Genomic DNA, 21377 nt, shown 5'->3' on the forward strand with positions numbered 1-21377 from the left:
GTCCAAAAGGAATATTTAGAGGCCTTAGGTTGTTCAGATTCAAAAGTTTCAGTTGTTTGGGTCAAAAAATAAATGTTTTAATGGCATAGTTATAGAAAACAGAACTGAGAGTAGACAAGGCACAAAAGATGAAGAATTATGAGTATGTTGATCATACATGCAGCTTTCCCCAGGACAGTCTCAGTTACTCTTGATGTCTTGCTATAATTACTAATAGTGTCCCTTTCACTCTAGAAATGTCCTCATTGATGGTGATTTCCTTCATTGGCGGAATGAGGGAAAGATAAGGCAGTGCAAGAAGACACCCAACTACAAAATTTCTAGCTCTGAACACCAGAAGGTGATGTTGACCCAACGGCTTATGTAATATGTTTTCATAGGTAAGGTGGATAATGATTATTACTTGGTTAATGTTAATTTCTTTAAAAAGTTTTTTTAAGTGGGGAAGGAGTGAGTAGGTGTTTGTAATAATTTTGGAATTTCCAAAGCTGTAAATTGAATGAGATGATTGGAATTTCTAAATCAAAATCCGACTAAAAGAAAATGACCACACTGACACTGTTATTTAGCAAATATTATATTGATTATGAAATTAGAAAAGTTGCCAGAATAGTAATCACAGAGATTAAGTGCGGATTCCACTGTAAAATGATGATAATGAAAGTACCTAATTCATGGACTAATATGAGGATTAGATGAAGGAATATGTATAAAGCACATTCCTGGCCAACAGTAAAGTTTCAGTAAATGTTAGATTCTTGTATTTTTATTACTATTGTTACTGCAACTTTCAATATGATCAAGAAGCTGCTTTTCTTGTCAGTTCTTATTATGTCTATCTTTTCTGAATAAATCAATATGCTTTCCATTGTTTTTTCAAACAAATGGGAGAAACTGTTTCCTTCAAGTATGATTTCTCTAAGGCAGGCATTAACTTTAAACAGACTGTCAGAATATCAGATACTGAAACTATGGAATTTATTAAAAATTTATGAAGAGTAAATGTACTATCTCTTACTGAGGATTTAAAGATATTTTAAGAAGTGGTTCCTGTCTTAGCAATTCATAGTACAGAACAGTTCCTCAATCTTTTTTTTTTTCCATTATAACCCATGTAGGGAGAAAAAAAATTAGTTAAATTTAAATATATCTTAAATATTCTAATCAGTAAATCAGATTAAACCCAATTTTTCCTTAATGAGAGAAATTAAAAATAAGGAATAAAATTTTTTCAGGTAAGGTTGGGCTCTTGAGGGCCACAAATGACTATAATATCTAATGGTTTTGGTGCCCCAAGAACCAGTTTTTGCCCCCATTTAATAGTGCACGGCCTAAGAGACAGTACACTTAAAACCATTATAGTAAGTCAATGTATATATTTTATTATATTCAACCACTTCATTTCAAAAAAGGATTTGGATTGGTGTTAATGGAGTGAGAAGTTTCTTCACCAGGAATTCATGTTTTCACAGACTTAAGCACAGCTTACTATTAGTGATAACCTGATAATAGTTTAAGACCTGGTTTAAAGAATAGCCAATATTATTAGTACAGTTAAACTATGTTATTCTAAAGTAAAGGACACAATAAAGACACATACCTTTTTTTGCAATAAACTATAATGAAAGAAAGTGTAGTACAGTGAAAATCATACTCCTCAAGGAATCAGAAAATTTGGATTCTTGTGCCAGTATTAAACATACTCATTATTTGGTCAAGTCAGAATAGTTCCTCTGTATCAAGATGTTCATATGGTTTTATTCTTTAATCTGTTAATGTGATAAATTCAAATAGTAGATTTTTTAAAATAATAATTTTTTAAAAAAATCTGTTAAAATGATGAATTAAGGTGATAGATTTTCTAATGTTTCATCATTCCTTCATACCCAGGATAAATTCCATGTGTTCATGATATTGGTTTTTACACACTGATGAATTCAACTTTATATTTTCTGTGGCATTTTTATGCCTATGTTTGTAAGGAAGATTGGTCTATAATTTTCTGTTTTACAAGATTTCTGCCTGGTTTGTATATCATGATTTTATTGTCTTCATAAAATATGTTGGCAGTTAGGTGACAATTCTCCGTGGATCTCTGTGTGTCTGCATATCTTGCAAGCAAGAGGCACTGACTGCCTTTGTTCTGACACTGGCAATCTTGTGCTGTCTTTTTACTCTCTGAAATGGTTTGCATAAAACTAGGATTCTTGATGGTTTGATAAATCTAACCTATAAAACCACTTGAGCCTGTAGTCTTTTCAGGTGTGGGTGTAGATTTTTAAATACCAATTTCTTTAATAGTTGTTGGTATATTCATGTTTTCTAGTTATTCTTGAGTCCTTTTTGGTAATTTTTATACAGTATGATCCATTCTATTCAAGTTTTTAAATGAATTGGACTAAAATTTTCATGGCTGTGGTACATTTAGGGCTTTTCACAAATATTCTGGTCTCCCGAGTACCTGGTTTACTTGCACTTCCCTGCCCCTTAGAAGTTAGGCATGGCCATGAGACTTGACAAACGAAAACGACTGTCCAAAGAAAATACTGGGTGTTGCTTCTGGGTAGAGCATTTATCAGTTTGAGATGCTGCAGCAGCCTCTATTCCTCCTCCACAACAACCAGCAATGTACCAGACAGAGGCTGCTCTGTCATCCTGCACCCTAAAGCTTAGGATGACGTGGAGCAAGAACATCTAGGAGTTAAGGGAAAAACTAATTCTGACTGAAAATAATGAAGTGACTTTTAAAACTATTAAAAAAAAAAGGATGATAATCACAAAAGTTGAAACTGACTTGTTTTCCCACATGGAATAAAAAAAAAGGTAAAGCTCTTGGAGAAATTCACTGTGTGAAACCAAAGCGTGAGAAAAAACTGTGAAGAAAATTCCCAACTCACCATCATATTTAGGAAGAAAATAAAGAAGAACCAGCATTCCAGAATCTCATACAGGTACTTCTGCCTCTTCATAAATTCGATTTTGTAAAAACAAGGATTTCTCTCATATTCTAGAAAACAAGGCATGACCTTTTCTCCCTAGATTATGGTTGAAATTTATATTCACCATCAAAGACCATAAAGTAGGCTCTATATTTTGAAGATTCTTTCAGAGACAGAAAGACTGTCAACAATTATTCATTTCTGTAATGTTAGCAACTTGCACAGAGCTTATAGTGGGTACTTAAGTGTGTTTGCTGAATGAATGGATGAATGCCTGTATATAAGGATAGACTTCAGAGAATAGAATGAATAGCATATCTTTGAGAATGTCCCAAATCAAGCTTCTCAACCATATTTTCAGCATGTATTGAATATTATTATGAATATATTTGAGATACATTTTATAGCTCTAATGAAAAAAATTCTTTACAGGCTAATTCAGAGAGCCCTGAAATCAGTATTAAAAAGGAGATATGCCCTATCCTTCATGTGTGATAGGACGGACAAAAGGTTAAAGCATGGTGTTTTATTGCTCTGTATTCTTCATGTTACATAAGAATTTTGCTGTGTCAAAATCTGATTGATGTAAGTAAGCCTTAGCAGAGGTGGAGTGATATTTTTAGTTATAAGCAGGTATAGAGTTACTCTGTTAACAGACATGAAAAGTTAGTGGAAGATGGATTTTAAATTTCATCTTTATCTTCTATACCTTTAGGATCTCAGAGTCAAATATATTTATTAATCCTGCAAAATTAACTTTTCTATTGAATAAAGTAAAATATATTGCAGATTGCAACATATTCTATAACACCTGCTTACCTTTCAATATAAAGTTACCAGGATAAATTATATAATTCTTAAATGTTTTGTTTCTGTAACCAGGTAAGAAGAACCATGTGTTTTTAAAAAATATTTTATTGTGATAAAACACAAATAATATGAAATTTGGCATTTTTAGTATATAATTCAGTGGCATTAATTACATTCACAAAGTTATGCAACCACTGCCACTATTTCCAAAAATTATTTTCATTACCACAAAGAGATATTCTGTAGCCAGTAAGCAATTATTCCCCAATTCCCTACTCTCCTTTGTTCCTGACAACCTCTAATCTGCTTTCTATGAATTTGCCTGTTCTAAGATATCTCATTGAAGTGAGATCACACAGTACTGATCCATTTATGTTTGGCTTATTTCACTTTATGTAACGTTTTCGAGGTTCATGGATACTACACAATATATCAAAAACCTCATTCCTTTTTTAATGGCTGAATAATATTCCATTGTACGTATATACCACATTTTGTTTATCCGTTAGTTCTTAGATACTTGGGTTGTTTGCAATTTGTTGGCTATAGTGAATAATGCTACAATGAACACTGGCATGCAAGTATTTGTTTGAGTCCCTGTTTTCAATTTCTTTGGGTATGTACCTAAGAGTAGAATTGTTATGTCACATGGCAATTCTATGTTTAGTGTTTTGAGAAAACTCCAAACTGTTTTTTTTCCCCAGTGGGATATATAATTTTGCATCCCTGCTAGCAATGCACAAGGGTTCCAGTTTCTCCACATGCTTGCCAATACTTGTTCTTTTCTGTTTTTTTTTTTAATTACTACAGTCATTATAGTAGGTGTGAATCTCATGACTAATGATATTGTGTATCTTTTCATGTGTTTATTGGCTATTTGTATATATTTAGTTCTGTGCAGTTTTTAATTGGATTATTTACCTTTTTGTTATTAAGTTGTATGAGTTCTTTATATAGTCTGGATATTAACACCTTATAATATGGCTTGCGAAATTTTTCTCCCATTTTGTAGGTTGTCTTTTAATTTTGCTAATTTGTTCTTTTATGCAGAAGCTTTTAAGTTTGATGTAGTCCCATCTGTTGATGTTTGCTTTTGTTGTTTGTGCTTTTGGCATCATATAAAAAGAATCATTACCTAGACTAATGTTGAGGAACTTCTTCCTTATGTTTTCTTCTCGGTTTTTTATGGTATCAGATCTTATGTTTAAGTCTTTGATTTGTTTTGAGTTAATTTCTGTGAGTGGTATGAGACAGTTGTCCAAATTCATTACTCTGCATGTGTTTGTCCAGTTTTCCCAGCACCTTTTCCCATTGGGTGTTCTTGGCTCCTTTGTTGAATATTAGTCTACCGTATATGCTAGGATTTGATTCTGGGCTCTCTATTCCATTCCATTTTTCTATGTGCACATTTCTGTGCCAGTACGATATTTTTGAAAATTACTATGGCTTTATAGCATAGCTGGAAATCCAGAAGCATGATACCTCTCGCTTTATTTTTCCTCAAGATTGCTTTGGTTCCTCAGTCTTTTGCGGTTCCACACAAATTTCAGGATTGTTTCTTCTTTATCTGTTAAGAGTGCCTTTGGTATTTTGATGAGTATTGCATTGAATCTGTAGATGGCATTGGGTAGTATGGACATTTTAAACAACATTAATTCTTCCAATTCATGAATATAGGATGTCTTTCCATTTTTTTGAGCCTTCTTCAATTTCTTTCATCAAAGTTTTAGTTTTTATAGTACATATCTTTTATTTCCTTGGTTAAATTTGTTCCTAAGTATTTTCTTGTTTTTGATGTTGCTGTGAATAGGACAGCGTTCTTTATTTCTTTTTCAGGCTTTTCATCATTAGTGTAAAGGAATGCAACTGAATTCTGTATGTTGATTTTGTATCCTGCTGCTTTACTGAAATAATTGATTAGTTCCAACAGTTTTTCATTGACTCTTTGGGATTTTCTAAATATCATGTTAGAAATCATATATAGCAACAATTTTACTTCTTTTTTTCCAGTTGGATGCCTTTCATTTGTTTGTCTTGCCTAACTGCTCTAGCTAGGACTTCCAGTATTATACTGAACAGGAGTGGTGAGAGTGGGCATCCTTGTCTTGTTTCTGATCTTAGAGGAAATGCTTTAAGTTTTCTCCACTGAGTATAATATTAGCTATAGGACTGTCATAAATGGCCCTCATTATGTTGTGGTTCATTCCCTCTATACCTAATTTGTAGAGATTTTAAAAATCTTGAATGGATGTTAAACTTTATCAAATGAGATGATCATGTGATTTTAATTTTGATTTTATTGATGTGATATGTTCCATTTATTGACTGCATATGTTGAGCCGTTCTTGCATCCCAAAGATAAATCCCACTTATCATGATGGGATTTAACGTGTTGTTGAATTTGGTTTGCTACTATTTTGTTGAGAATTTTTGAATCTATATTCATCGGGGTGCTGGTCTAGAGCATTCTTTTTTTATGGTACTCTTAGCTGGTTTTGGTATCAGGATAATACTGGCCTTGTAAAATGAATTTGGAAGTGTTCCCACCTCCATGATATTCTGGAAGGGTTTGAAGAGGACTGGTATTAATTCTTCTTTAAATGTTTGGTAGAATTTGCCAGTGAAGCTGTCTGCTCCCAGGGTTTTTTGTGTTGGGAGGTTTTTGATTACTGATTCAATCTCTTTATTCATTATTGGTCTGTTCAGATTTTGTATTTCTTTCTGATTCAGTCTTGGAAGGTCATGTGTTTGTAGAAATGTATCCATTTCTTCTAAGTTTTATATTCTCTTATGATCCTATGTATTTCTGTAGAATCAACTGTAATATCTCCTCTTTCATTTATAATTTTGAGTCTTCTCTTTTTTTTTCTTGGTAAGTGTAGTTACAATTTTGTCAATTTTGAAGAACCAGCTTTTGGTTTTGTTGATCCTTTCTATTGTTTTTTCTGGTCCCTATTTCATTTATTTCTGCTTTGATCTTTATTCCTTTACTGCTAACTTTGGGCATAATTTATTCTTTTTCTAATTCCTTGAGGTATAGACTGTTATCTTTAATTTCTTAATATATGCATTTATTGCTATAAACTTTCCCCTTAGACAGCTTTTGCTGTATCCCACAAGATCTATGTTGTATTTTCATTTGTTTTGAAATAGCTTTTTTGATTTCTTCTTGACCCATTGGTTGTTCAGAATGTATTGTTCAATTTCCATATATTTGTAGATCTTCTCTCAATTTCTAGTTTCATACCATTGTGATCAGAAAAGATAGCTGGTATGATTTCAGTCTTCTTAAATTTGCTAAGATTTGTTTATATTCTGTTTGTTCTAAAATATGGTTAAATTCCAACATATGCTTGTTGGTTTTGTTTGAATGACCTATCCATTGTCAATAGTGGGGTATTGAAGGACCTTACTATTACTGTATTGTTTCTCTCTTAAGATCTGTTAGTATTTGCTTAGTATATTTCAGTGCTCAGGTGTTGGGAGCATATATATTTATGACTGTTGTATGTTCCTGATGTATTGACCCCTTTATCATTATATAATGACATTCTTTGTCTCTTGTTACCATTTTTGGCTTGAAGTCGACTTTGATATAAATATGGCTACACATACTTTCTTTTGGTTATTGCTTGCTTGGAATGTCATCTTCCATCCTCACTTTGAGTCTATATCTGTATTTAGAGCTGAAATGAGTCTCTTGTGGGCAGCATAGAGTTTGGTCTTGTATTTTCACCTGTGCCTTTTGATTGGTGAGTTCAACCCATTTACATTTACACTGATTATGGATACAAAAGCGCTTTATCTTTCGACATCTGGTTATTTTGTGTTTCCATTATTTTCTTTTTCCTTCTGCTTCTCTTTATGTTTGTATATTGGTGGATTCAATGACAATTTTTTCAGTCGCCCACTTTTTTACATTTTGTCTGTTTCAGATTTTTGCTTTGTGGTCACCATGAGACATATAAAATATCTCATAGATAAAACTGTCCTTTTCTGCTGATAGCAACTTAATTTTTTTCACCTATAAATGTTTTGCCTTTTTACTCCTCCCCCTTATATACTTTTGATGTCACAAATTACCTTTTTGTGTGTGAATTCATTAACAAATCATAGTAGCTGTACATATTTTTAATGCTCTTTTCCTTTATGTTAGAATTAAGTGCTTAACATACTATTCTAAAATACAGTTTTCTAATTCTGAGTATCATCATTATTAGAGTTTTGAGTACTTTTTAAAAAATGTTTCCCTAACTAGCATCTATTTACTTCAGCTTGAAGTATTCCTTTTAACGTTTCTTGCAAGTCAGGTCAAGTGGTGGCAAACTCCCTCAGCTTCTGTTTGTCTGAGAAAGTCTTTACTACTCCTTCATAACTGAAGGACAACTGCCAGATAGAGTATTCTTGGCTGGAAATTATATATTTTAATACTTTGAATACCTCATCCCACTCTCTCCTGGCCTGCAGAGTTTCTGCTGAGAAATTCACTGACAGCCTAATGAGGATTCCTTTATAGGTTACTTTCTCTGCCTCCCCCCACCCCAGCTGCCATTAAAATTCTTTATCATTGACTTTTTACAGTTTCATTGTAATGTGTTGGAGAAAGTCAATGTGCATTGAGTTAATGAAGTGTTCTGTTAGGTTTGTGGACTTGTATGTCTAATTACTTCCCCAGGCTTGGGAAGTTCTCAGCTATTATTATTTTTTAAAATAAACCCTTCGTCCCTCCGCCCTTTCTTCTTCTTCTGGCATACTGATTATTATTACTTTGGCTTTCCTAATGGAGTCTGATAATTCTTGTAGGGTTTCTTCACTTATGAGAAATCTTAGTTGTTTCTCCTCTTCCACCCGAATCATTTCTAAATTCCTATCCTCCTGATGACTAATTCTCTCCTCCATCTGATCTGCTCTATTTTTCACACTTTCTAATTTATTCTTCATCTCATTTATTGAGTTCTTTAGCTCCTGAATTTCTGTTTGGTTCTTTTCTTTTTTTTCTTCTTCTTCTTATAATTGCAATCCCTTTGGTAAAATACTCCTCCTGTACATTAATTTTATTCCTGCATTCAATGAATTTGCCTTCCTGAGTTTTCTTGCAGATTACAATATTCCAAGTAGCTGTTGTGAAGAAATTCAACAATCTAACTGGTAAAGAATTCAATGTCTTTGAATTCAGTTGCTGGAGAATTGTTATTTTCTTTTTGAGATACTATATTACCATGATTTTTCACAGTGTTTGATGAAATGTGCCTCTGCCATCACATTTGAAGTAGTAAACACCTTTCTTATTTTGGAAGGTTTTGTTTACTTTGAGTCTAACAGTTAAATGAATTGGCAATTAGAAACCTTTTCTTTTGTCTACCAGAAGGAGGCATACAGCATGAATTTTCAGTTTCTCTTACCAGAGCTGACGAGCTGCCAAAGTTGGGAGCATGTGCATAAAAATGCTGTCATAAAAAAAAAAAAAAAATGGTAGCAGAGTGTAGGGAGGTGTGAGCTTGGCATCTCCCAGCGGGGAGATCTTTGACTTAAGGAGTCTCAGAGATCTATGGGTTGACCTCTTACTGAAATCCTGGGGTAGACAGCAGGAAATGTGTTCCTTCCGTTCTCTTTATGTGTCTTCTTCCCTCATCTACAACCTCCCCCAGTCATGGAGGACCCTCCTCAGAAAGAGCACTGTATTCTGTCCAGTTGCAGCCTGCGTGGCCTGGCAGATTTTCACTCACCACTCTCTCTTTCCACCTCCTATTAGAGAGGTCGCTCCTGCCAGTTGCTGCTGCTGTCACTGTCTCCCTTGGCCTTGTAGCCTTCTCCACAGTCCAATCCACCCACTTTCAGATGCACAAATGGATGGATCTCATGGGTGTCCTAGTGTGCTGTGCAGAGGCATTTTTGCTCAGTTATGGATAGCCAAAGAGTTCTAAATTAAAGGAGAGAGAAAAAAAAGGAACAACTCACACTGCCATGATGGTGACATCACTCCATCTTAAGGTATATTCTAATTTCCTTTGTACTTTATTCTTTGACCCACTGGTTGTTTAAAGTGTGTTGTTTAATTGCCACTTACTTGTGAGCTTTTCAATTTTCCTTCTTTACTGATTCCTAGCTTATTTGATTGTGGTTGAGAAGATACTCTGTATGATTTCAATCTTTTTAAATTTATCAAGACGTGTTTTGTGGCAGTACCATGTCTTTTAAACTTTTATAACTTAATTATCAATTTAAGTACAAAAAATAAATATGATTTACTTGTTTTTCCCCCCTTAATTTTGGAGAACTATAATACTTGCCATTAAGTCATGTAATTTATGATAATTATATTTATGTTTTTAACACATAAATTATGGGTTTATATTATCCTATTTCTAACTGGCCACAACTGGGCTAAATGTGGTATATTTTATTTATGATCCCAGGATATATAATATATATAATAAATACCAGAAAACCATTTGTCTATTAAAAAGCAAACAACCATTACATAATCTTTTAGTGATATTAGTTTTGAGTGAGTAGTTGTCTGTCTAAGATTTAGACAAATAGAATCCCTAATTTTTGTGTTTTATTGTAAACAAAAAGTATTATATAAAATGTATGTTCAATTAGATGTTATAATGTAATTGTTTGTACTCAAAATTGAGAATATTTTCCATGTAACAAGATTTAATGGTTTTCTTCCATAAAAAATATAAAATCCCTTTTTTTCCCTTATAATAACATGGAATTCAGAATAACTAGATCTTTTCAATGAGTCTATTTGTAGTTATATAGCTGTAATGCTAAAAACTGAGGTTCAGTGGTAAATTTTTTACAGTAAATTTAGTTTGGAGATCTTAACCTAATATCCAACATATTACAAAGGTATCCCTTGTCAGGAAATATTTCAAAGAGCCTCATTTAGGTTGTGAAACAGTGTGGATCATTATAATTATCAGTAAATCCTTCGGATAGATATGTTCTCCAATTTACAAATTAAAAATACAAAAAGGGCTTGAAGCTTTGACAGTTTATTGATTTGCCAAAGGTCATATCATAAGTAATGGAGCTGAATCATAGCAGTTTCTGTTTATATATCTGTGATAGTACATTAAATTCCAGATATTTCAAAATGTAAGACAATGAAAAATTCTCTCATTAGCTTGACATTTTATATTGAAACTATTCCAAACTGCCTTTTGAGAAGATGATTATTTTTTAATTTTATCTAGTCTTGTTGGATATATAACTATATCCCACCTTACTTTAAAAATCTTTTCGTTGACACTAAAATATTGAGCAACCGGATTAGTTAGAAGACACTGAGGTAGCAGTCAACCAAAATGGCAACACAGAAAATTCCTGAGCTCTCCTACTCCCACAGACAAAGTGAATGTAGAACTACATATGGAGAAATTCCCTCTGAAAGAGATCCAGAAACTAGCTGAGTGATCCCATATATCAGATGAATGGAAAAAATAGACACACTGAAATGGGTAGGAAAGGCGGAGGCACACTCTTGCCATAAAACCCACCCCTTACATGGTGCTGTATAATTGGGAATGAACCCCTGACTCCCAGCTTCTCCCTGAGGAACAAAGGATTTGGACCCTACATCTAGTATTCTAACATTTAAGACTCTCAATAGAGGAAGTTTCAAAATACCTGTCTCAGAAATCTAACTGGGCTTGTGTCCATGAGGCACACAAGATGACAGCAAACAAAGAAGCAATTCTTAATGGGCATATTAACACTGCCATGGCTATTTCCCCAGGGCTCAGGGCAGAGGGATCAGGCAAAATTCACTCATATCCCAGTCTTTCCTTGAAAGAAGTTTATCTGCATATGTTAAAAGCTGCTGACTGACTCAGGGCCAAGCTCCTAATTTAGATGGCTCTAGGGGCTGGCCTATATCATCCCAAGAGACTGGGGAAGCCAGTGGATACCTCGCCAGCTTTCTCTGTCCAGCCTGATCTAAGTCACTAGCACTTACTTGGAAGGAGCATGTACACACATCTGCATCCCAGATTTTATGGTTGCCAAACAAGATATGGGTCCTCAGATCACCTGACTCTGATAGCTAAAGAGCTGCCATTCATAAATCCCACAGGACTACAGCAAACAAAGAAGCAATTAACTGGCTATCCCACCAGGGCTCAGTGCAGATGGAGCAGGCAAAATAGCCTCTCTCTCAGTTTTTCCCTGAAAGTGGTTTATGTGCATACTTTAAAAGCTGCTATTTGAGGGCCTGGCTTCTAAGTTGGTAGGCATCTAGGGGCAGCTGTGATCCTCTCTAGAGACCAGAGAAGTTGGTGGACACCCCTTCCATCTTCTCCCTCTAGCTCACTCCAATAATGAAACCAAGTTGCCAGTATCTCCCTAGAAAGAGCTTGTACATACATCTGGTACCCCAGCTTTTGTGGCTGCCACTGAAAGATAGGCCCCCAGATTGCTTGGCTCTAATAGCCAACAGGACTTTCATTCACAAGTCCCACTGGACTGCATAAAATAAAGAAATGGTTCTTAATGGACAGAGGAGCACCACCCCTTTCCCCTGGCTATAAACCTGGGCCCAACATAGAGGGAGCAGGGGAAAAATACCATTTCCCACCTTCTCCCTGGAAGAGACTTAACTACTTACTTTCTCAGCTGCTGCTTGAGGGACCACCTTCTAATCAAGCTGCATCTAAAGGATCAAGCTGCTGACTATGATCCTCCCCTTTGGGACACTGATGGGTCTTGATATACCCTCAGCTACTGGGAGCTACTAAAAATAAAGGAGGCATGGACAATCACAAAAGTTGAGGACACAACTAGGTGCTTGGGCTGGGCTGATAAGGTTCATCTCCTAATTGAGACAACTCTGTCAAAACTGGGAGAGGTGTCTATTTTATCTAATGCACAAAAACTGAAACAGAAAGCCAAGGAAAATGAAGAAATAAGGACTATGTTCCAAACAAAAGGACAGGATAAATTTACAGAAACACATCTTAATGAAACAGAAAAGAAGTTTACCTAATGGTTCAAAATTACAGACACAAAGATGCTCACTGAGGTTAGGAGAGCAATGCATGAACAAAGTAAGAATTTCAACAAAGAGAAAGGATATTTTTAAAGTTACTAAACAGAAATCACCTAGCTGAAATCAATAATTGAACTAAAAAAGTCAATAGAGAGGGTTCAAGCAGACTAGATCAAATGGAAGAAAGGAAGACAAATGTAGCAAAATCATCTATATCCACAATAAGTAGTTAAGGGATATGCAAAACAAAAAGATGTAAAATACATCAAAAACAAATGTGGGTGGGAGAAATAAAAAAGAGGGTTATAATGCTTTAAAGAATAAGAGATCTTCAACTTAATCATATGTGTGTGTGTGGATACACACATGTGTGTGTATATATATAAAGTCCAAACATAGTTATCAAATTACAAGGGAAGATGGCAAAAGAAGTTAGAAATAAACCAGAACTATAAAACATCCAGATAACACTTAACAAAATGGGAGTAAATGCATACTTAGCAAGAATAACTTTAAACATAAATGGACTAAATGCTTCAATCAAAAGACACAGTGGCTGAATGGATAAAAAAAAATGAGACCCATATGTATGCTGCCTACAAGAGACACACTTCAGATCTAAAGACACACAAACTGAAAATGTGGGGCTGGAAAAGCTGTTCCATGCAAATGGAAATGAAAAGAAAGCTGGGGTAGCAATACTTACATGAGACAAAATAGACTTTAAAATAAAGACTATCATAACAGACAAGAAGGACATTAAGTAATGATAAGGGTATCAATCCAACGAGAAGATATAACAATTGTAAATATATATGCACCCAACATAGGAGGATCTAAATATATAAAGCAAATATTAACTGCAGGAAACTTTAACATCCCACTTACATCAATGGAAAGATTATCCAGATTTAAAATCAATAAGGAAACATTAGCCTTAAATGGCACATTAGACCAGATGAACTTAATAGATACCTAGAGAACATTCCATCCCCAAACAGCAACATATACATTCTTTTGAAGTACACTCAAAACTTTCTCCAGAATACATCACATGCTAGGCCAAGAAACAAGCCTCAATATGTTTAAGACTGAAATCATATCAAGCATCTTTTCCATCCAAAATGGTATGAGAGTAAAAATGAACTATATGAAAAAAAAACTGCAGACACACACATGTCGGCTAAACAATATGGTACTAAACAACCAGTGAGTCACTGAAGAAATCAGAGGAAATAAAAAAAAAAAAAAATGCCTGGATACAAATGACAACAAAGACACAATAATTCAAAATCTATGATATGCAGCAAAAGCATTCTAAGAGGGAACTTTATAGCAATACAATCCAACCTCAGGAATCAAGAAAAAAATCTCAACCTAAACTTACACCTAAAGGAACTAGAAAAAGAACAAACAAAAAAACAACAAAAAACCCCATACACAGTTGGTAGAAGGAAGGAAAGAATAAAGATCAGAGCAGAAATAAATGAAACAGAATAAAATAACAGTAGAAAAGACCAATGAAACTAAAAGCTGGTTCTCTGAAAATAAACAAAATTAACAAACATTTAGCCAGATGCATTAAGACCCAAATAAATAAAACCAGAAATGAAAGAGAAGTTAAAACCAATGCCACAGAAATACAAAGGATCAAAAGTGATTACTATCACAATTATATGCCAATAAAATGAATAACCTAGAAGAAATGGATAAATTGCTAGAAACATATAGTTTCCCAAGACTAAATCAGAATTAAACACAAAATATAAACAGACCAAATGCCAGTCATGAAATTGAATCAGCAATTTAAAAACTCCCAGCCAAAGTCCAGAATCAGAAGGCTTCAGAGGTGAATTCTACAAAACATTAAAGAGGAATTAATGCCTATCTTTTTCAAACTCTTCCAAACTCATTTTACTAGGCCAGCATTACCCTGATACAAAAGCAGACAAAGATACCACAAGAAAAGAAAATTATGGATCAACATTCCTGACGAATACAGATTCAAAAATCCTCAACAAAATTTTAGTAAATGAAATTCAACAATACGTTACAAGGATCAGAGAACACTCATCAATTAGGATTTTCCCCAGCAATGCAAGAATGGTTTAGTATTCTCAAATTAGTCATTGTGAATTACCACATTAACAAACTAAAGAATAGAAACCATATGATCACCTCAATAGATGCTGAAACAGCTTTTGACAAAATTCAACATCCATTTATTGAAAAAGCTCTCAATAAAGTGGGTATGGAGGAAACATACTTGAACACAATAAAGGCAACAATGAGATATCACCTTACACCCATCAGAATGGCTATTACCAAAAATATATCAACAAGTGTTGGCCAGGATGTGGACTGAAGGAAACCCTCATGTGCTGTTGGTACAAATGTAAATTGGTGCAACTGCTATGGAAAACAGTATGGAGGTTCCTTAAAAACTAAGAGAACTACCATGTGATCCAGCAATTCCAGTTCTGCGTATTTTTCCAAAGAAAATGAAAACACAATTTAAAAAGATATATGCTCCCCTACATTATTTGCAACATAATTCACAATAGCCAACACAGGGAAGCAACCTATGTGCCCATCAGTAAATGAATAAAGAAGAGGCACACACACACATGGAATCTCACCATTTGTGACAACATGCATGAACCTGGAGGGTGTATAAACAGTTAAGTGGAATAAGTCAGACAGAGAAAGTAAAATACCATATGATTTTACTTATATGTGGCATCTAAAAACAAACAAACAAACAAATGAACAAAGCAAAACAGAAACAAAGTCATTGATACAGAGAACAAAGAAATGGTTGCCAGAGGGGAGAGGGGATGGGGGAGGAGAGAAATAAGGTGAGGGAAAATGAAGAATTACAAACTTCCAGTTACAACATAAATGAGTTATGAAAATGAAATGTACATCATGGTAAAAATAGTCAATAATAATGTAATATCTTTGTAAAGTAACAGATGGTAACTATACTTATCTTGGTGAACATTTTGTAATGTACAGAAATATCTCATCACTATGTTGTGCACCAAGAACTAACATAATGTTGCAGGTCCATCATACTTCAAAAAAGACCAAATAAACAAACTCACAGAAAAAGAGATCAGAGTTGTGGTTACCAGAGGTAGTAGGTGTAGGGAGGGGGAATTGGATAAAGGTAGTCAAAAGGCACAAACAACCAGTTATGAGATAAATAAGTACGAGGGATGTAATGTATAGCATGATTTATATAATTAACACTACTCTATGTTATATATGAAAGTTGCTAAGAGAGTAAATCCTAAGAGTTCTCATCACAAGGAAAAAAATTTTTCTTTTTCTCTTATTTTCTGTTATATATTTGATGATGGAGGTTCACTGAACTTATTGTGGTAATCATTTCATGATGTATGTCAAATCATACTGCATGCCTTAAACTTATACAGTGCTTTATGTCAATTATATCTCAATAAAACTGGAAGGAAAGAAATTAATAAACAAAATATTTTAAAAGACAATAAAATACATGATTATGTTGTAAGATCACACACATGAACACATACACACAATGTATGGCAGCTACACAAAAAATAAAGACTAAGTAAGCAAAACATGCCACTACAGAAAATCATTACAAAGGAAAATTATAATTCCTCATATGACAAAGGAAGAAAACAAGAGAGAAATAAAGGAACAAGAGAATAATGAAACAAACAAAATAATAACAAAATGGCAATAATAAGTCCATACCTATCAATATTTACTTTAAATGTGAATGGACTAAAGTCTTCAACAACAGAGTGTATATAAAAAAAATCCAGGGACTTCCCTGGTAGTCTAGTGGTTAAGATTCCATGCTTCCACTGCAGGCAACACAGGTTCAACCCCTGGTCAGGGAACTAAAATCCTGCATGCTGCCAAAAAAAAAAAAAAAATCCAACTATATGTTGCCAACAAGAAGCTTACTTCAGCTTCAATGACACATCCTTTAAAATAAAGTGATGGAAAAAGATACTTCACGCAAATTTTTAAAAAGCAGGGGTAGTCATACTTCTATTGTACAAAACATATGTTAAGTCAAAGACTGTAACAAGAGACAAAGAAGGTCATTATATAATAGTAAAGGGGCCAATTCATCAAGAGGATGCATTTGGCCCTCTGTATCCAGGGGTTTCACATCTACAGAATGGAGTGCCAAGTGCTTTCACTGAATTATGCCATTTTATTAAGGGACTTCAGTTTCTGCTGATTATAGTACAGTGGGGACTCCTGGAACCAATCTCTTATGGATACCAAGAATGACTGTATAATGTTTGTAAGAATTTACACATCCAACAGAGGAATGACTAAATATACAAAACAAATATTATGAGATCTGAAGAGAGAAATAGCAATTTAATAATAGCCAGGAACCTTAAAACCCCAGTTTCAACAATGGATAGTTGATTCAGACAGGTAATCAATAAGGAACATGGGACTTAAACTACCCATAAGGTCAGATGAACCTAAGACATATATACAGAACATTCCACCCAAAATGCAGCAGAATACACATTCTTTACAAATGTAAATGGAACATTCTCCAGGACAGATCATATGACAGGACACAAAAGAAATCTTAACACATTTAATAAGACTGAAATCATATACAGCATCTTCTCTGACCACAATGGTATGAAATTAGAAATAAATTACAAGAAGAAAACTTGAAAATTTACAAATAACTGTAGATTAAACAACATGCTCCTGAACAACCAATGGGTCAAAATGAGAAATCAGAAATTATCTTGAGACCCATAAAAACAGAATCACAACATATAAAAACTTATGGGATGCAGCAAAAGCAGTTCTAACAGGGTAGTTTATAGTAATAAATGCCTATATTAAGAAAAAAAGATCTCAAGTAAACCTAATTTTACATTTTAAGCACTAGATAAAGAACAAGTAGGATTAAAGTTAGTAGAAGACAGGAAATAACAAAGATCAGAGCAGAAATAAATGTAATAGGGACCAAAAAGACAATAGAAAAGATCACTGAAACTAAGAGGTTTGTTATTGTTTTTGTTTTTGTTTTTTTTAGATAAAATAGATAAACATTTAGCTAGGCTTACCAAAAAATTTTAAAAAAGAACTCTAAACTTAAAATTATAAATGAAAAAAGAGACATTACAACTGATAATGTGCAAAATAAAAAGGAGCATAAGATGGGACTTCCTAGATGGTGCAGTGGTTAAGAATCCACCTGCCAATGCAGGGACACGGGTTTGAGCCCTGCCTCAGGAAAATACCACATGCCGTGGAGCAACTAAGCCCGTCTGCCACAACTATTGAGCCCATGCGCTGCAACTACTGAAGCCCACGCACCTGCAGCCCATGCTCTGCAACAAGAGAAGTCATCACAATGAGGAGCCCATGCACCACAATGAAGAGTAGCCCCCACTCAAGCAACTAGAGAAAGCCCATGTGCAGCAACAAAGACCCAACATAGCCAATAAAAAAATAAATCCAATAAGTAAATTTATTAAAAAAATACAAAGGAGCATAAGAGACTGTGAACAGTTATAAGTCAAAAAACTGGACAACCTAGATAAAATTTAAATTCCTAGAAACATACAGCTTGCCAAGACTGAATCATGAAGATGCAGAAAATATGAACAGCTCAATTACTAGTAAGATGATTGAATCAGTGATCAAATGCTTCCCATCAAATAAAAATCTATGACCAGATGGCTTCACTGATTAATTGTATCAAAAATTAAGAAAAACTATTGCTAATCCTCTTCAAACTCTTTCACAAAGTTGAAGAGGAGGGAACACTCCCAAACTCATTTTAGTAGGCCAGCACTAACCTGATATGAAAGCTAGACAAGGACACTGCAGGAAAAGAAAATTATGGGTTAATATTCTTGATACATGTAGGCCCAAAAATCCTCAACAAAATGTCAGCAAAATGAATTCAACAGAATATTAAAAGGATCAGATAACATGATCAAGTGAGATTTATTCCAGCTATGAAAGAATGATGCAACGTCTGTAAATCAACATGATACACCACATTAACAAAATGAAAGATAAAAATCAAATGATCATTTTGAGAGATACAGAAAAAACATTTGACAAAATTGAAGATCCTTTGTGATAAAACTTTCAGTAAACTGGGTTATAAAGAGAACATATGTCTACATAATAAAAGCCATATATGGCAAGCTCTCAGCTATCAACATACTTATTGATGAAAAGCTAAAAGCTTTTCCTCTAAAAATAAGAACAAGACAAGGATGCCCATTCTCACCACTTTTATTCAACACAGTTTGGGGTCCTAGGCAATTAGCCAAGAAAAAAAGCCATCCAAAGCAGAAAGGAAAAAGTAAAGGTCTCTATTCATAGATGTTATGATAAACAGAAAATCTTAAAGACTTCATTAAAAAAAACTCCTAGATCTAATCAATGAATTCAGTAAAGATGCAGAATACCAAATTAATATACAAAATCAGTTGTATTTCTATATATCAACATAGAATTATCAGAGAGAGATTAAGAAAATCCTATTTACAATAGCATAAAAAATACCAGAATAAATTTAACCAAGGAGGTTAAAGATCTGTGCACTGAAAACTGTAAGACATTGATGAAAGAAATTGAAGAAGACACAAATGGAAAAATATTCCATATTCATGGATTGGAAGAATTAACATTGTTAAAATGTCTGTCCTACCCAAAGTCACCTATAGATCCAATGGTATCCTAATCAAAATTCAAATGGCATCTTTCACAGAAATAGAAAAAGCAATCCTAAAGTTTGTATGGAACCACAAAAGAACCCAAATAGCTAAAATGATCTTGAGAAAGAATGGAGGCATTACACTTTCTGATTTCAGACTATAGTACAAAGCTGTAGTATTCAAAACCATATCATAGTGGTATAAAAATAGACATAGAGCAATGGAACAGAATAGAGAGCCTAGGAATAAATCCATGTCTATACAGTTAATTTTTGATAAAAGGGCCAAGAATATACGAGGAAAGGTTAGTTTCTTCAATAAATGGTGCTTAGAAAAATGGACTGCCACATGCAAAAGAAGGAAACCAAACCCCTTTCACCATACACAAAAAAATCAAATAAAAATGGATTAAAGACTTGCATGTAAGACCTAAAACTGTAAAATTCTTGATGAAGACATAGGGTATAAGCTGCTTGACACTGGTCTTGGTAATGATTTTTTGTATTTGACACCAAAAGCAAAGGCAACAAAAGCAAAAAGAAGCAAGTGGGATGGTATCAAATAAAAAGCTGCTGCTCATCAAAGGAAGCCATCAAAAAAAATGAAAAAGCAACCTATGAATTGGGATAAAATATTTGCAAACTACATATCTGATAAAAGGGTAATATCCAAAATAGACAAGGAACTCATACAACTCAATAGCAAAAACACAAATAACCCAACTAAAAAAAAGGCAAAGGACCTGAAAAGACATTTCTCCAAAGAAGGCATTCAAATGGACAACAGGTACATAAAAAGGTACTTTTAACATCACTAATTATCAGGGAAATGCAAATCAAAACCACAATGAGATATCAACTCACACCTGGTAGCATGATTATTACTGAAAACACAAGAAGTAAATACTGCATAAGATGTGGTGAAAAGGGAAACATGTACAGTGCTGGTGGGAATGTAAACTGGTGCAGCCACTATGGAAAACCATATGGAGATTCCTCAAAAAATTATCAGTAGAACTACCATAGAACCAGTAATCCTAATTCTGGGTACATACCTAAAGGAAACAAAATCACTATCTGGAAGAGATATACACCAAGGCATGTAAGCTACTTAAATGTCCACTGATGAGTAAATGGATAAAGTGTGGTATATATATTATATATATATATATATATATGAATAATATTCAGCCTTAAAAAGGAAGGAAACCTTATCCTGCCATTTTGACACAGATAAATGTGGAGAGCATTGTGCTAAGTGAAATAAGCAAGAAAGAAATAGGCTGATGAGTGGGGGAAATAGGGCAAAGTTGGTAAAAGGGTACAATCTTTCAGTTATAACATGAATAAAATTTGAGGACCTAATGTGATTATAGTTGATAACACTATTGTATATATATAATTGAAATTTGCTAACACAGTAGAACTTAAATGTTCTCACCAAAAAAACTCAAAAAACAAACAAAAATCCTTAAAAAAACATGTGAGGTGATGGTTGTGTTAACTGACTCACTTTGGAAGGATGCTTTCACAATGTATACATGTATCAAATTATCAAATTGTATACTTTAGATTCATAGAAATTTTTTTGGGGGGTCATTGATACTGCCAATAAAGCTGGAAAAAAAGAATAAACAACTTTCACTAAAGTTCGAATCTGTATGTAACCTCTATGGGGTGATGTTGAGAGATATTTGGAAATATACGGGTGGATATTGTTAGTTGCAATAAATGAAGGGTCTACTTCTAGTCAGGTATGCTAAATGTTCAACAATTTTGGGTTAGTCTCATACTATGAAGAACTGGCCTGACCGAAAGACCAATAGGAGTCCTTTTGAGAAACACAGTAGAGATCTCTTATTTGAAACAAAATAAGGAATTAAGAAAATGACCCATGGGTAGTTAAATTTATAAC

At 34.0% G+C, this 21377-nt stretch overlaps 1 protein-coding gene across 4 annotated transcripts in view; it reads right to left on the reverse strand.

The window, feature by feature from the left end:
* The window catches only part of RNF180 (ring finger protein 180), a 276720-nt gene that overhangs the window by 21305 nt on the left and 234038 nt on the right, over positions 1 to 21377 (reverse strand). Inside the window, exon 9 of one of the 4 annotated variants that reach the window (XM_057742679.1) lies at positions 956 to 1769. The exons of the other annotated variants lie outside the window; for them this stretch is intronic. Coding sequence (XP_057598662.1) covers positions 1765 to 1769 — 5 coding nt within the window. The 3' untranslated portion in view covers positions 956 to 1764. Of the gene's footprint in view, positions 1 to 955; positions 1770 to 21377 lie in introns of those variants that run through there. 4 annotated transcript variants of the gene reach the window in all.

This window comes from Hippopotamus amphibius, chromosome 1 (genome assembly GCF_030028045.1).
Source record: "Hippopotamus amphibius kiboko isolate mHipAmp2 chromosome 1, mHipAmp2.hap2, whole genome shotgun sequence".
NCBI classification, from domain to species: Eukaryota; Metazoa; Chordata; class Mammalia; order Artiodactyla; family Hippopotamidae; genus Hippopotamus; species Hippopotamus amphibius.